General features: G+C 43.5%; 1 protein-coding gene across 1 annotated transcript in view; it reads left to right on the top strand.

Annotated features, from left to right (window-relative positions):
- Nucleotides 1-15,690: 15,690 nt before the first annotated feature.
- UBE2N (ubiquitin-conjugating enzyme E2N) overlaps nucleotides 15,691-17,480 on the top strand; it is a 31,855-nt gene continuing 30,065 nt past the window's right edge. The window contains exon 1 of the mRNA XM_008589898.1: nucleotides 15,691-15,962. Coding sequence (XP_008588120.1) covers nucleotides 15,933-15,962 — 30 coding nt within the window. The 5' untranslated portion in view covers nucleotides 15,691-15,932. The remainder of the gene's footprint in view (nucleotides 15,963-17,480) is intronic.

Raw genomic sequence — 17,480 nt, 5'->3', positions numbered from 1 at the left:
ACCCCTCAGTGCTCGGATCGCACCCCTCAGTGCTCGGATCGCACCCCTCAGTGCTGCTCCCGCGCCTCGCTCAGCCAGTGAGCGGGAACCGGTCTGTATGTGGGATCCGAACCCTCGGGCGGGAGCGCTGCCGCGCTTCCCAAGCAGCGCACTATCCAGTGCGCCACCGGGCCGGCCCCTAAGTACTACTTTTTTTAAAGTTGATGTTAGTTAATATTCAGAGAAACGCTAAGTTTCTCCTTGGTGGATGAATTAAGGTTTCCTAGGGGAAACCAGAGAAGCCCTGAAGTGTGGGGACAAGGATTTGGACAAGGATTTGGACATTTGAAATGGGCATCTGCAGAGGCCCAAGCCAAAAACCCAGCATTGCATTCTCAGAAGTGTGCTGGTTATAATGGGAGAAAGAAATGTGCAGAATCCTGGACCTCGCCTTCTGTCTTAGGAGGGAGAAAATACCCATGGGCCTTTGCACTTTTCTGTTCCCATACCAGCAATTCTCTTCTCTCACCTCTTCGTTTTATACAGGTCTTGTTCAAATATCATCCCAGAAAGAACCACTAAAACAGCCTCACAAACCCTTATCCCATTGCTCTTCTTTATTTTCCTTCAGAACTTTTACCACTATGAGACATTATATTATCATTTGTTTGCTTGTTTAATGTCTGTCTCTAATGCTGGAATGCAAGCTCCATGAAGACAGGGACATGCCTCTGTGGTGTTCTATATGATAGTCAAAACCAACATCTAGAACTGTTCTTGGCCTCCTTGTAGGTCTTCAGTAAGTATTTGTTTAATGAACAATTAGATAGCACTGTAAGTATCCAGGACAGTAGATGATTGACTGCTAAAGCAGAAGTTTAGACTGGGTATGCCCTTCCCCATGATTTGCAAATTTTGTATTTTTGTACATTTTTCTGAGAAAGGATCCATAGCTTTTACCATGTATTCAAGGGAATCGATAAACCCCTCAAAAAGTTAAGGACCATTGTCTTGAAGTGATTATTGAAAACAGGTTCACAATAATGAAAAATAAATGTAGTCTGCTGTAATGTGTCTCTTCATTTCCCACAGAATATTGGGGGACTAATTTTTGCTCATATGGAAGCCCTTATAAATGACCCATCTTTGTCACTTCCAATCTTGTCCATCCTTCAAAGCCACCTATGATATTTTTCTGGCTGTGCTGTAGGAAGGAACAACAAAGAGAAAAAGATTTGAATGAACAATCAACTGGACTTGTGTCAAACACTGTGCAAAGTGAAAGAAAGATGGATCAAAGATGATCCGAGAGGACAAGTCATGAAGGTTGTGAGCAGAGTGGGGACTAATGACCAACAGGGAGACTCAGTGGGTCAAGGGAATGTCTCATAAAGCTGAGACCAGAAAAGAAACCAGCCATACGGATGGGAAAGAGGGGAGAGAAAGCTTTAAGCTTACAGAACAACAAAACCCTTCATGGGATAGAAATAGCTTACCATATACTAGAGTAGGGTGCACAGTATGGAGGAGGGTGGCAGAAGATGAGGTGGGTGAGAGTCAGGTCATGTTGGGCTTTGTAGGTCTTGGTGGTAAGATGGAATTAGGACATAGGACATATGTGTAGATTTTATTCTAAATGCAATAGGGAGTCACTTGAGGGTTTTGCGCAAGAGAAGTTACATTACACAATTTATATTTTAAAAGGTTACTTTGGCTGCCCTATTAGTTCAGAGAGTGGCAAGCCTGCAAGCAGGTCTGACAAGGAGGCTATTGCAGTACTACAGTCAAGAGATGATGGTGATAATTTGATGGGGGTGGTGACAGTGGAGGTGGCAAGAAGGAAAGAGAGTCTACATATTTTGAAAGTGGAAATGATGACTGAACTTGCTGATGGGCTGACTGATGTAGGAGTTGAGGGAGAAGAGGTTACTTCAGGTGACACATTAATGATTAGCTTGGTGGTGTCACTCATGAGATAGGGAAGACCTGAAAGAGGAGCAGATTTGGGGGTGTGATGAGGGTGAAAATGAATACTTCCACTTGGGAGTTATTGAGTTTGAGATACCTCTGAGACATCCAAATGGAGATATAAAATGAGGAAGGTATTTGGAGAGGTGTGTTTGAAGGATAGAGATTGAACTAGATGAAAATGTAAAGCCATGGAAATGTTGAGCCCACATAGGGGGAGAATATAGAAAAAGAGAAAAGGAGCCTGTAACCTGGCCCCAGGGAATTCCAACATTGGGAGGTCAAATGGAGAAGGGCCTCAGCAAGGGCCTCTCAGAAGTGGCAGTGAGAGAGGTGGTAGGAAAACCAAGAGACTATGGTGTGAGAGTAGCTGAGAAGCCACCATATCATGAAGTGTTTTATAACTTCATGCACGTATATACATTTTTTTTTTTCCTTTCCTTTGTCTTTTTTTTTCGTGACCGGCAACGGATCGCAACCCTCAGTGTCACGCCCGTACCGGACCAGGACCCGCAACGGGATCGCAACCCTCGGTGTTGCACCCGCACCTCGCTCAGCCAGTGAGCGGCTGGTCTGTACGTGGGATCCGAACCCTCGGCGGGAGCACTGCTGCGCTCCCAAGTGGCGCACTGTAGCAGTGCGCCACCAGGCCGGCCCTTTTTTTTTTTTTTTAAAGATGACCGGTAAGGGGATCTTAACCCTTGACTTGGTGTTGTCAGCAGCACGCTCACCCAGTGAGCAAACCGGCCATCCGTATATGGGATCCGAACCCGTGGCCTTGGTGTTATCAGCACCGCACTCTCCCGAGTGAGCCACGGGCCGGCCCCAATATACATTTTTACAAAACTATACATATGCATAGTAGATCTTTTTTTCCTACTTAACCATGTATCGTGAACATCTTTCCTGTGAATATTGCCAATTTAGAACTGTAAGCCTCCTAGAGATCATCAGGACTTGTTTAGATTATTAAAGATCCTTACAATGTAGTTTTCATTTTAAAGTTGTTTCACTTTTAGGTGCTTTCCTGCAACTCCTAAAATTTATTCTACTTCATTCATTCATTTAAAAAATATTTATTGAGCAACTGTTATATGTATCAGACACCAGAGAAGCAGTTTGTCTTTACAGATTATAGAGTAGGGATGACAGATATTAGATGCATAATAATGGAATTATTTTATTACAATTGTGCTGAGTGGCTTGGAGGAAGGGGATGCCATGGGGCACATGCCAGGGGCATCTAACTAGGCTATTGGCTCAGGAAATCCTTCCCTGAGGACCTGACATTAAGCAGAAATCTGAAGGAAGGGTAGAAGTTAGGCAGATGAAGAGGACAAGAGAGAACACCCTATGTGAAGGACCTTAGATAGGAAGTAGTACGATTATTTTATTTTTTTTTGGGGGGGGGCGACTGGCTGATAAGGAGATCTAAATCCTTGGCCTTAGTGTTATAACACCTCACTCTAACCTGAGCTAACCAGCTAGCCCTAGTATGATTCTTTCAAGAAATAAAAATAAGGCCTATGTGACTAATATAGAGTGCTAAGAAAAAGCAATGAGGCTGAGGACAACGGCAGATCTATTTTATGTTTCTAATAAATGTTTCACTCCTGACAGGTAACACTTAAAACAGCCTTTCTAGGAGATCACTTTTATTTGAAATTTAACCAAAAAACAAGACACTGTTTTCCTAGTAAGCACTGAGTGTTCTCTTTAAGAAGTGTTTGCTTTTCCTTGTTAAGATAAATTTTATACCTTTAATCACAGTGATAAAAGACCCGAAACTGAGAAATCTGTAGCAGAAGCTGCTAATTATCCCCTACTTTATATTTCTTCTCTTCCTTCATATCAATAGAACCCCTAATCCTTGACAGGTTATATAGCTATCCAGAATTTTAAAATCTACATTTCCCAACCTTCCTTGCAATCATGGGTGTGGTCAGGTGACTGCCTTAAAGACAACTGGCGTGCACTCTTTGCCTCCTACCTCCATCCTTTCTCCCTGGAGTGTGGATGTAATGGTCACCATCTGAGAATACTAAGATGAGGGCTTTGACCTTAGCATGATGGAGCAGTCAGCTAAAAGTAGTGTGGGTTTTTGATGACTTTGTGAACCAGGCTCCCGAGGCCTGCACTTCCTACTATGGATTTTTTTTTTTTAAAGATGACCAGTAAGGGGATCTTAACCCTTGACTTGGTGTTGTCAGCACCATGCTCACCCAGTGAGCTAACCGGCCATCCCTATATGGGTTCCAAACCCGTGGCCTTGGTGTTATCAGCACCACACTCTCCCGAGTGAGCCACAGGCTGGCCCCTTACTATGGATTTTTACAAGAGAGAAGTCAACTTTTATCTTGTTTAAGCTACTGCTACATTGATTAACTTTTACTAACAGTGGAATCTAATCCTAATTTAAGTGACAAAATCAAAATAATTTAAATCACAAATGATTCAAGAAATATAAAGGATTAGTACTGAATACAATATAAGGTCCTCCGTATTACTTACAATACAGACCATAAGTTATAAACTATTTTTCCTTCAAAAGCTCTCTTATGAACACTCCAAATGATTTTTACATTTATGTCTTCTCTACCCTTAAGATCTTAGGCTGCCTGTATGTAGGACCATCTTCTTTTCCCCCGTGTATAGGTCCTAGAGGCCCAACATTGTTGCACTTCTCCCTGTGTAGCGGAGAAGCAAAAAAAGATTACTAAAAGCAACATGAATGCAATGAGAAGCCTGAAGGGACTGCACCTCAGCAATTCCTCTGTTAGAAGGAGAAAACTGGGTGCAGTCCTGATTCAAAGTTGGTTTCTGTTTTTATTGTAAAGACAAGGAAGTTTCACAAGAAAAAATCAGTTGATTCAATCATTTCAAAAGGACACTAAGACATGGGCAACATGACAAAAGTTATCTATAGCCAAGTATAGCTTAAAAAATAGAAACTAGTAACATTTAAATTAACAATTTGTGACATTCCAAAGTACAATTTGTGAAAAGCTAAATTGATCAAACTACAATCATTATCTAATCCAAAATATAATCTCTCCTTAAATGATTTAAGCAAAAGTTACATTCTTATGATTAAATCTAAGTACAATTGTCTCTAAAGTTTCCACCAACAGCTTGCCCTTAGCAAACATTTTTTCACCTTTTTCCCTACAGCAATTCTTTCAACATCTTTCAACAACAATCAGTATGTTAAATAATCAAAGTATATAATCCCATCCCTGAACAGTGATTAGAATTGATGAGATGGGGGCCGGCCCGGTGGCGCACTGCTACAGTGCGCCGCTTGGGAGCGCGGCGGCACTCCCGCCGAGGGTTCAGATCCCACATACAGACCGGTTCCCGCTCACTGGCTGAGCGAGGTGCGGGTGCAGCACCGAGGGTTGCGATCCCGTTGCCGGTCCGGTCCGGTACGGGCGCGACACTGAGAGTTGCGATCCGTTGCCGGACACGAAAAAAGACAAAAAGGAAAAAAAAAAAAAAGAATTGATGAGATGGGCCATTGCCTGCTAGATGTGGACTTTTGTCCCCTAGCCAAGGACTTTTGTCCCATACATGCATTACCTAAAAACCCTATACTAAAAATCAACTGAGAACCAACATATACTTGATTAGAACTGATTAGATAGGCTTTTTGCCCCACTAGCTGTGGGCTTTTGTCCCATAAGTTTTTTAGCCTAGAGCCCTTTCTAAAAGTCAAACAAGAATCAAGATTTTTAAACCTCTACACAGCATAATGTTAGGGAGGCAGTAGAGTGTAGAGGTAAACAAGTGGATTCTGAAAATCTATCTACCTTGACCCCCCTATTTCTTAACTATGTTATTTTGGTTAATTTAATTACTTAATGTTTTTGAGTCCCAGTTTATTCTTTGAAAAAGGAGGATAATAATATAACTACTTTATAGAATTGTTGGGTGGAATAAATAACAGAAGGTGAATAAAATGCTTAGGGACCTGGCATGTAGGAAGCACTTAACCAATGCTAGCTATCATTATACTTTCTATGTACTTAAAAAAACTTGTATAATAAATTTTTGTGACTATCTAGGCCAAGGAGATCACTTATTTCTTAGGCATTAAAATGAAATCCTTCCCTTTTGACTGTCAGGAGAAACCTAATGAATGTAATTAATTAAAAATGAAAAAAATTAATTTAGCCTAAAGTAAACAGTAATGATTTCTAGCTTTACATTGGTATATCCATTAGGGTCCCAGCAGAAAACAGATGATGTACTCAAATTGAGATAATTCCAGGAGGATTTGTTTACGGAGGGTTTCTTCACGGAGGTGTGAGTGGTGTGGGGGGAATCATAAGGAGTAGTGTAACCTGGACTTAGTAACACTGGCTATTCCTTTGTGCCTGTCCAGGACTGAAGGGACAAAGAGAGGGAGCAGTTACCAGATCCCAGAAGGAGAGAGTCCTGTAGAGGCTACCTTGAGAGGAGCAGCAATCTTTACTTGAAGGTTGTAGCCAGCCTGAAGTGATATTGCAGGAGTGACCCAAGGTAATAACTACCCTGACCTTTCCATCCTTCTCCTTTCCCACAAGTTAAGGGCTAAGTGCCACAAGACTGCCTCCAGTTCAGATGCCAATCTGAGATGTAGATGATAGAGACAGAGATAGAGATAGAGACAGAGATATGCAGGTGCATGTATGTGTGTATGTGCATGTTATAGTCTCAAATTCAATTGGAAAATAGTACTATTAGGTGTGTGTGTGTATATATATATACACACACGCACACGCACACACACACACATATAGTGTGTGTGTGTGTGTGTTCTGTTTTCATTTAAGTACCTAGAATCTATAAGAGAATTTGGACTATTTGATTTGCTTTGTGACCTATTAGATTATCTTTGTGATTCTAACTTTCAAAAAGTTTTTATCATGGAAAATTTCAATCATATACAAAATTAGAAAGGATAGTATGTACCTCTCACACACCTCTCATCCACCTTCAACAGTTATCAGCTCATGGCCAATTTTCTTTCATCTGTACTTCCACCATATACCTTGTCCTATATTATTTTGAAACAATCCCAAACAGCCTGTAATTTTATCTATAAATAGCTTATGACAAATGCTAAAAGGTAAGAGTTCCTTTCTTCTAACATAACCACAATATTATTATACGATGAATATTGTGTAAAATTTTATTTTTTTCACATTCAACATTGTCAAATATCCAGTCAATATGCAACTTTCTAAATAGCTCATAAATGTCATATTTTCTATCTAGTTTGCTTATTTGAATCAGGATCCAAATTAGATCCATGAATTTTCATTGTATCATATCACTTTAAGATCTCTTTAATTTATAAGTTACTCCTCCATTTTTCTTTCTTTTCCCCTCTGCATTTATTTGTTTTAAAAAACAGGTCATTTGTCCTTAATAGATTCCCACAATCTGGACTTTGCTTACTGTATCCTTGGTACAGACCTTAACTTGTTCCCAAGGCCTTTGTATTTCCTGTGAATTGTGATTCTGATTTAAATATGTCATTAGGTAACTGATTTAGACCTTTGATTCTTCTTGAAAGGTGTAAAAAGAATTGTATTAGGTTTGGAAGCAGTATTAGAACATTTAATAGGAGAGTCACCATATTCAAATTTATTTTCTTAATTTATAAGAATTATTAAGGTACTAGGAAATATTAATCAGAAAATTGAAGAACTGGAAAAGAAAATTGAATGTTAAATTTATAAATGCAATTTGAAATGCTTAAATTTATTTCATTTACTCGAGTATTATTTTGTTAGTCTTATAAATAGAATAATTGTAAATTGAACTTGAAAACTTAAGGAAAAACTAGACTTCACTGTTACTTCAATAAATTTAATGTTAATTAAAAACTAATCTGTGAATAATCTGTGTGCAGGAAAACTGCCTCTAAGACACCACCATACATCAACTTAAAGATGTTTTTGCCCTTATCTCTCAAAAATCACACCCGAATGAGAACAAGAATGAAAGCCAGCAGACACAGCAATGGCACCCAACTTGGCACAGCAGAGCAAAGTCAAGCCTGCAGGTTGCACCAAGGCTCTGGAATTGGTGGCACCAAGTACTTAGGAAAGCAGGAATGAGGAGGGGGCTGGGAAGTGATGGAATGTTTGAAAGTCAGTATAAACTGCAGTTAGACCCCAGACTCCCATACCCATCAGCCCAACCCAGTCAGAAATGGGAATCCAAATCCGAAAGGCTCTGGACGCAGGAACAGCATAGCTGGAGGAAGGCGGGGAGAAGTGTCCAACAGAAGACTGGGGAGATGAGTCCCTGGCGCCCTTCCTTGCCTAGCTCCAAAACGCCAGGTCTGCTTTCTGAGGCTAGTCTGTAACCACCTGATGTCCTCCTAATGAATCCTTTTTCTGTTTAAGTTGGCCTGAGTCAGTTTCTATGCTGGCAAACCAAGAACCCTGACTAAAATAACATTTTGCACATATTTTGTGACAATTTCATTAATATATGTCTCTGTCCACTCTCTCTCTCCTTTTTTTTTTTTTAATGATTGGAAGGGATCTTGACCCTTGACTTGGTGTTGTCAGCACCACGCTCTCCCAAGTGAGCCACAGGCCGGCTCCATCCACTCTCCATAGAGGTAGTTTTACCTGAAGAGCCTAGTATAGTACGTGCCACTTATGGGTGCTACTTAAGTGTTCATTGACTTGAATGGATGAAGACGCCTTCCCTGTATCTTATAGGCATGTATGCTCCTCATTGTATGTTTTATATCTCAATTTCAGAACTTGTCAAAGTGTATTAATCTGTTTAAATGTCTGTCTCCCCTATCAGAATGTAAGTTCAAGATCAGAGATCCTACCTTGTTCATTTAAAAAAATCTGTTCTTGGGGCCGGCCCGTGGCTCACTCGGTAGAGTGCGGTGCTGATAGCACCAAGGCCATGGGTTCGGATCCCATATAGGGATGGCCGGTCAGCTCACTGGGTGAGCGTGGTGCTGACAACACCAAGTCAAGGGTTGAGATCCCCTTACCGGTCATCTTTTAAAAAAAAAAAAAAAATCTGTTCTTGGAGGGGGGTGTCTAGTACATGATAGGCAGGGAATGAATGAAGACAGGAAGGAGGGAATATGCCCAGGCATTATGTTACTGCTGAACACACAGCAAAGAAGAACATGGTGCTCCCTGACCCAAACGGATGCATAGTGTGGTGAAGGAAATAGGTAAACAGATTATTACGAGTGAACATTTGTTAGAACATGCTGTACAAGGTGTTTTGGAGAGGATATGGAAGACTTCGTGATGGAGAGTGAAAAACCAGCAGGCAGATAAAGTGGGGAACCATGTGTGAAAAGGCAACAAGATGTGAAAATTACGGTGTTGGAGAAGAGTGCAGGTGTGATCCATCACAGGACATTCAGAGCAAGGATGGGATTGTCTAGACTGTGGTCTGGGGTTGTCTTCGGAGAGCTGCTTTAGAAAGTAAGTAGTAGGTTAAGAAAACATACCTTTAGTAACTCAAAGTCTGAGTCAAGTGGTTTTGTGATTAGGAAGGAAGAGGGGGAAGTTTTCTGACTGTTGACCTTAAAAATAATGAACTGGGTCTGCTCAGCCTTGTCTCTTTCTCTCCTCTTTCTCTTTCTCCCCCTCCCTTTCCTCTCTTTTCCTCTCCCCTCTTTCTCCATTTCTTTTTTTCCCCCTCCTTTCTCTTCCCTCTTTTCTTTTTTTTTTAAGTGGCCTGCTTCCTGCCCTCATGCATTCTCATCTGCTGTGCCTTGGGTTAAGGGGCCCGCAGTTGTCTGGCTGTGCTAAGTGACTGGTGGCCATGCCTGCAATTAGGGGGCTGGTGGGGTGAATATTGTAAGCCCAACTGACTGCAGATTTAGAACTATGTTCTCCAGTCAACTTTAATAATAATGAAGGCAATACTGTGATCTCCATCTGTTGAAACTTGCATGTATCTTTCAATTGGTTGTAATTTCAGGAGAAAGGGGGTGTTATTTATTCCCCTCCCCCCCCAACCCAACAATCTGGAATGCTGAACACTTGGGGGCCGACTTAAACTCCAACAATCGGAAATATGCAACACTTGAACCGAGACAATTTGAATAAGCAGGCAGAAAGAGATGGACATTGGGTCAGAAAAGTTTAGAAAAGTAGGAGCAAGTAAAGTGTAAGTCAAGGTTACTGTTGCAACTGTTGTGTTTTTCTTGAACAGGTCAGATAACATGACATTGACTCTCAAGTTTTGGGCCCTTCAGTGAAGACTGCTAAAAACACAGATATGGTAAAAAAAAACCACAGTGGAGGTTGTTAAAAACACAGATGCATGGGGCCTGTGATGTGAACACAGAAGGTCTTGGGTGGGGCCTTTTCACCTGTATGTTTAAACAGCCTCAGAGGTGAGAAAGCAATCCAAAGTTTGAAAATCTGGGCTCCTGGGCTTGCCAGTTAGCTCAGTTGGTTACAGTGAAATGTTGTAACACCAGGGTTAAGTGTTCTGATCCATGCACCGGTCAGCTACAAAAAAAAAAAAAAAAAGACAAAACAATTACTTTTTGGATCCCCACATTGGCCAGCTGCCAAAAAAAAAGGAAAGAAAATCTCTGCTCCAGAATATATCTGATCCCAAATCATTGTACTCAGAAGAAAAACAAAGATTTCAAAAACAGTTGTAATCATTCTAGAACCAGGTAGGCAGTTTTCTGCAGCTAGCAAGTGATAGAACTAAAAAACATATGAGAAGTGCATACGACTTGAGATAGGCAGCTGATGGCAGGGGAAGAAGAAATGTGATGGGAGTGTACTGAAAAGACACTTGGGCGGGACACACCAGGCGGGAGGACGTGGGAGAACATTTTAGGCTGGGTAGGCTCAGTATGCAATCATAGGCAGTTAACACAGCGCAACAACTGAAGCCCAACAACATGGAATGCAAATGTCCCCCTGGGAACCTGAAAGGGTGGTGCACAGAGGCAGGGAAAAGAGCCCTGCTTTGCAGAGTTCCTGCTCCAGCCAGGCTTCTGGCCAAGTGTTGAATCACCATCCTCTGGGAACCTGTTTCCACTGAGATCTGGCTCAAAGAAAGGAGACAAATGTGGCGGGGGGGATACCCCCTCCACCCACCTTTTTAAGCACATGGTAGAGTCAATGATGGGATCTACAGAATCACTCCAGCAGTATGTGCATGTAAAGGCTCTCCCTGGGTAAGGTAACATTCAAAAACGCTCTGTAAAGCATAAAGCACTAAACAAAGGAAAGCCTTATTACTCTCTTGATGAGATAATAATAAGGGTCTCATCTTTCCCACGGCCTTCCACCTTGAGAAAGTGCTCTTTACAGACTGCCTCTGACCCTGGATGACCTTACTCAGTTCTTCTTATAGGCTGGCCTTGTATTGGTTAACAGTTTGTAAGTGCTCAGCTGTTCAAGTTGAAGGTATGAATATAAGCCAGTAGGCATTCTTTCTTTTTTTAAATCAGCGTGCAGCCTTTTCTTCCTCCCCCACCCACTGCCTGGCTGAGTAAGTGTTCATGAACCCTCCTCTCTCAGATACTTCTGTCCTGATCGCCCACAAAACAGTTTCCCTATGCTTCAAGAAACAATAAGGGAACATGCCAACAAATACTTCTCCCTTGTGACTATGCTTATGAATTGAATCAGGCCCTCTATGAAAGGCAATTGATATACCATTTCCAAACTGATCTGATCTATTTTGTCTTTGCAAAGCATGAGGCAGTTTCTGGAAAAGCTCTGTTGCCCTTCAGGAAGTCAAGCTGAAAAGTTGAAGGATGAACATAAACATCCTGTGCTTTCTGTAAGCGTTCATCTACGGATCATGAATCTGTGTCAACCATTCTCAAACAGATGTTCATTTTCAGCCTGCATTCATTGATTCATTCCCTTGACAAATATTTTTTGAGAACCTACATGTAGCAGACTCTGGGATACAGTGTGTGTACCAGGGATACAGTGGTGGCCAAGATGGAGAAGATCCCTGAGTCTGAGGAGCTCAGGGATAAACATCCTGAATTACTGCCTGCAGGGTAAACAGTACATATATCTCTGCCAGTATAGGTTCAAAGCGGCAAACTTGGAATATTTGGGGATAAGGGGTAGGGAAGGAGCAGGAGGCAGTACAATAGTGTTCAAGGGAATAAGAGATTCTTGTAGAACAGAACTCCTCTAATTCCTCCAACACAGTGGTCTTTGTTTGCTCTTCTCCTATATCATAATGCAAAGGTACTTGCAGTGTGAGTCCCAGATGGAGCAGAGACTGGCAAGAAACAAGGAAGAGAGTGAGGCCTGGGGAAGAGCCAAAAAAAAAAGGTTAATAACTAAGAGTTCTGCCTAGCATTGTTCAGCTTGGTAAAGCTATCTGGCCACTGTAATCATTTATTCAGTACCATGGCCCAGCATCTTTTTGCTAAGTTTCGAGTGTATGATACCATTCCTGATCAGCATCCAAAGAGCTCTGAATACCTCTTAGAGTAACTGTTGAAATTAGTGAATTTAATACATATATTACATTTTGAATAGGTAAAACATTCACATCGTTCAAAATTCAAAAGATATACAAGTACAGAGTAAAAAGTTTCCCTTTAACCTCTGTTCTCCAGCTGCCCAACACCCCTCCCTTGAAGGAATTGATTCAACTAGTTTTGTAGGTATCCTTATTTTATCCATATTTTATGGATATGTAAATAAGATTCTTAACCAGCCTTCTAACTTGAGAATAAATCACAACTCAGTCCTGTGACATCCTGTCCTTCTAGAATATATCCTGTTCTACAGGACTTACTTGAATTGGAAATTCAGTTTTTATTTTCCAGATGACTACAGTGTGAGCTGTTCTCAAAGGGGAAAAGAATGGAAAAAACAACTAGGAGAGACATGAAAATATGTATTTTAAAGTGTTAATACTCTAAGAATTTCATGCCATCAAATCAACCTCTGCCAAACAAGGCTATACTGTCAAGTTTTTAAAATCTGGTTCCCTAAAGGAAACTATACCTGGTTTTGTCGAATTACAAAATAATAGCCCTTGCTAAGTGTTATGTACTGTCTATATATTACATCATTTAAACTTCACAACAACCATATGAAAGTAAGTATATTTTATAGGTGAAGAAAATGAATGACAGAGAAGTTAAGCAAAATGTAAGTTTTCAAACCCAGGCCAGGTCTCCAAAGTTCTCTATCTTAATATGCATGATACTCCTGATCTGTTCTGATAGAGAATAGCCAAAAGAAAGCACCTGGCAACTCTTCTTGTTTACACTTTTTTTGCTTTTGTTTGTTCAAAATCTGTCGTTTTCATCAAAATTACCCATGATGTTAAATGCAGATTCTCAGGCCTCCACACTGACCTAAAGAATTAGAATCTGTGGGGGAAGGGCTCCAGGAATGCTTATTTTTGCCAGCACCCCAGGTGATTCTAAGGCAGGTGGTCAGTAAGCAAATATCTCTGACAAATATCATACATGTGGCAGTTTCTGTTTTCCAAAATTGGCCATAACCATGCCTTCCATCACACATATTCTGCTAGTTTCTATGTTGCCATTCTCCTTTCAAGAGGTGGAGTCCATGTCCCTTACCCTTGAAACGGGGTAGGCTTTTGTAGCTGGTTGACTGATAGATTATGACAATCGTGGTGCTATGTGAGTTTCATGGCTAAGTCAAAAAAAGGCTATTATTCAGCTTCTATTTTTGCTTGCTAGAATGTTCTTGGAACCCAGCCACCATGCAGTGGGGAAGCCCAAGAAGCCCCAGGGAGAGGCTCACTTGGACAAGAACTAACATCCAGCACCGGCTTGTCAACCCTACGAGCCATCTAGGAAGGTGATTTTCCGGCCCCAGGCTGATGCAGCATGGAGCAAAGATGTGCCTTCCTTGACAAGCCCTGCCCAAATTACAGATTTGCACACTTCTAACCCAACAATCACTCTGCTTTTCTTTCTACCAGGGTGAATTCTCCTGGGCTCTCTGTAAAATATTCTCTCTTTTTTTTAAAAGATGACCAGTAAGAGGATCTTAACCCCCGACTTGGTGTTTTCAGCACCATGCTCTCCCAAGTGAGCCAACTGGCCATCCCTATATAGGGATCCGAACCTGTGGCCTTGGTGCTATCAGCACCACACTCTTCCAAGTCAGCCACGGGCTGGCCCTTTGTTGTTTTTTTGATGGCTGGCCAGTGCAGAGATCAAATCCTGGGTCTTGTTGTTATCAGCACCATGTTCTAACCAACTGAGCTAACTAGGCAGCTCTAAAATATTTGTAAAGTATATTTGTCCAGTGTCATTTACGTTCCCAGATTCTCCTAATTACAGAAGCACTCATTTCAGACTTCTGGTTATGTAAAGTTCTCATTATTACCTCTGAGCCTTGGTTTCTCTTCTAAACGGTCCTGGGAATAATAGAGCCTACCTCATATACTTAATAATTAAATGATATAATCGATGCAATCATTTAGCATGTGCCCAACACAAAATGTTTCTCATTGTTAATAATACATTTCTTGCATTCAAGTTGTTTCTTTTGTGTATTTCCTCTGCCCAGCTCAATGCCACTTCACAGGCTATTTTCTATGCCTGGCATGCTCTTCCCTACCAGGTCTGTTAAGACTCTTACTCATCATTTGAGACTCCACGTCTTTAAGAAAGCTTCCCTGAGTTAGTTCTCAACTATTTAATGCCTCTCTGTGCTCAAATAGCACCTTGGAGGAACTTCTATTATAGCCCTTAACACATTGGATTATAATTAATTGTTTGTCTCTCTACCACTGGACTCTAAATTCCTGGAAGGAATAGTCAGTTTTTTCTTCTTTGTATTCTCATCCCCTAACTTAGCACCTGACACTTCTTCATTTATTTACCATCTACTGTCTGTGTTACCCTGCTAGGAAACACTGTGGATAAGTAGTTCAGGGACCTTGTCTTGGCAGACCTGCATGGGGACAAAACAGTTTCACTTTCTCCATAAACTTGGGAAAAGTTAACTCTCTAAGCCTTATCTGTAAAATGGAGACCACATCTTCTCTTTAAGATTGCTGTGAGGATGAAGTAAAATGTTTGCAAAAAATTCCATCTCATAGCAAGTGATCAATCATCGGGACGAAATGCTTGCCCAACAATCCCATTTTCGGGCATTCCACTCTAATCCTCCTTTGAGGCCCCGCACTCTGTGGGTAATCCTTCTGGTAGGGATTACTCTGGGTTCTATAATCCTCTCCATGGTCATTCGTCCAGCTAGCAACTCTGAGTCTCAATCGCCAGATCCAGGCGTTCGAAGAAGCCATTCTTCTTCCCCGCCCCCAACTCGCTCCAAACCCTTTCCTTTAGCCTACCCCGGGTCTAACGAGTGTGTCCAAGAGGCCCGATTTATGCGAAAATTAAATATCAAAACTCCTTCGCCAGGGTCTGGATAATGGCAAGACCCATAGTTAGAAGCTTTGCTATCGAATTTCAGTCTTGCCTTCCCTTTTGAGGAAGGAGCCAGCGGATCAGCCCTTCCGCAGTGGCTCCCTGCAGCGCCAGCCCCACTCGCGCGCAATGCAGAGAAGCTGAATGAACGAAGGAATGAATGAAAAGGCTACGTCGGAGGCCGGGCCTCTGTTACGTCGCTCACCGGCGCAGGCGTGGCCGCGGATGAGAGGCCTGCGGGCGCCGACCCCCAGTCCCACCGTCGCGCGGCAGGCTCAACCACGAGCACCGGAGCTCGGCGCCACTCGGCGCCGCCTCCCCCAAGTCCCTGCCCCAGCGGCGCGTCACTTCCGCCACCCCCGGCGGGGGTTAGGGCGGGGAGCGCGGGGGAGGGGGCGAGGTCCGAAGGAAGCCCGCCCGCGCCCGAACAGGGACTACATTTCCCGAGGGGCCTCGGCGGCGGCGGCGGCAGCGGCAGCGGAGGGCGCGGCAACGTCCCCCGGAAGTGGAGCCCGGGACTTCCACTCGTGCGTGAGGCGAGCGGAGCCGGAGACACGACCAGAGGCCGAACTCGGGATCTGACAAGATGGCTGGGTTGCCCCGCAGGATCATCAAGGTAACCGCCCAGGCCGGCCTCCGGCTCCCCGCTCTGCTCTCGTCCGCCTGGCGGGGCGGGCAGCGCGATCCCTGGCTTCCTCCAGCCCGCGGCCCGCTCTAGGAGGCCCGAGGCAGCGCGAAGAGGGTCTGCCGCGGCGGCGAGGGAAGTCGGGCGCTGGGGAGGGGGCGCCGGGGAGACTTCCGGCCGCGAAGGGGCGGCCCGGTGGCGGGGGTTGGGGGTTCCAGGCGGCCGCCCCACGGCCCGGGGAGGCCTGGCCCGCGTGCCGGCGGAGGGTGGGGCTGCGGGGCTCAGGGGTTCTGGTTTGGGCGCGGACCTCCACGGCCTCTTAGACCACCTCCGGGCGGAGGCCGCGGGCGCGCGGGAATCGTGGTGTTGCCCGGACGCTGGGCTGGGGTTGTGGTCCGACACGGCCCTTCGGCCCGGGCGCTATCGCCGGAGCGCGGCAGCCCCCGGTGCAGAATGAATGAATCGGGAGGGTGAGGCCGGGCGGGGCCCTGTGCCCCGGGAGGCGGCTCCGGGAGGGCCGCGCGTCCTGCCGCGGTCGGCACATGCTCGCCCCTGGCTGCTGGGGCCCGGGACGGTGGGGACTCCGTGCTCCGCTGCCTTCGCTTCCGCGACCTCCTCTCTAAACACGTTTCCTCTTGGTAGCACTGCGAAGTGATTTGACTCTGCTTGGCAAACTCTTTTACAGCTGTTTCTGTTCCTAGGAAATTGTTTCATGCAAGGTTGACGGAGGGCCGCAGTTATGGGGGGTCTTGTGAAATCTTTTGCCTCTCGATTTTGTGCACTTTAATTATTAAACTGTTCTTCGGCTCTTTATGAATACTGTACTTGGACAAGTACATGTGGAACCGTGAAAAATGAGACATTTTGGTTTTGAGTCAAGTCCTCAGACGTGAGATGTTTCTTGCTATCCACGAAAACTAAGCCTTACAGCTTATTGTCAGTTTTTATGGAGGAAATTCATTGAGCATCTGTTTTGCTCAATATGACAGTCAAAATGACTAAATTGCAGCATTAGTTTGCTTCCTATAACTTGGGAACGTTGTATTTAATCTTGTGCGTTCTTCTAAAGTTTTGGAGGAGATGCACACTAAGTGGAAGACCTGTTAGCCTCTGAAGGGTGATGTATTGTGTGGTTCATGCATCTGCAATATAGCTGAGGTGGGGGGCGTCACTGTCCTCAAGGTGCTTGATTTAGAGATATAAGACGTTTTATAAGGTAGAGATTCTTAGAAATGACAGAAGTAGAACAGATTGTCAGTGAGCACTGGAGTCTAATAATGTGAACCTTCATATTTGTTGTATTATAGATTTCTCTCGGACTGTCCAAGGAGGCTAAATTGTCATAACATTGGAAGGTCCTTACAATGTGGTTTTAGTTATAATATGGTCACATGGCTCTCCCAGTGATCATGTTTATCAAGGCGCCCCCAGTTGAAAAATGAGGGATGGGAGATAGAGCTATGCACCAAATATCCTCGAGTTTTTTTTTTTTTTTTTTTTTTTTTTTTT

Source organism: Galeopterus variegatus, unplaced genomic scaffold (genome assembly GCF_000696425.1).
Source record: "Galeopterus variegatus unplaced genomic scaffold, G_variegatus-3.0.2 Scaffold5739, whole genome shotgun sequence".
Lineage (NCBI taxonomy): Eukaryota > Metazoa > Chordata > Mammalia > Dermoptera > Cynocephalidae > Galeopterus > Galeopterus variegatus.
This window is presented reverse-complemented; position numbering and strand designations above follow the sequence as displayed.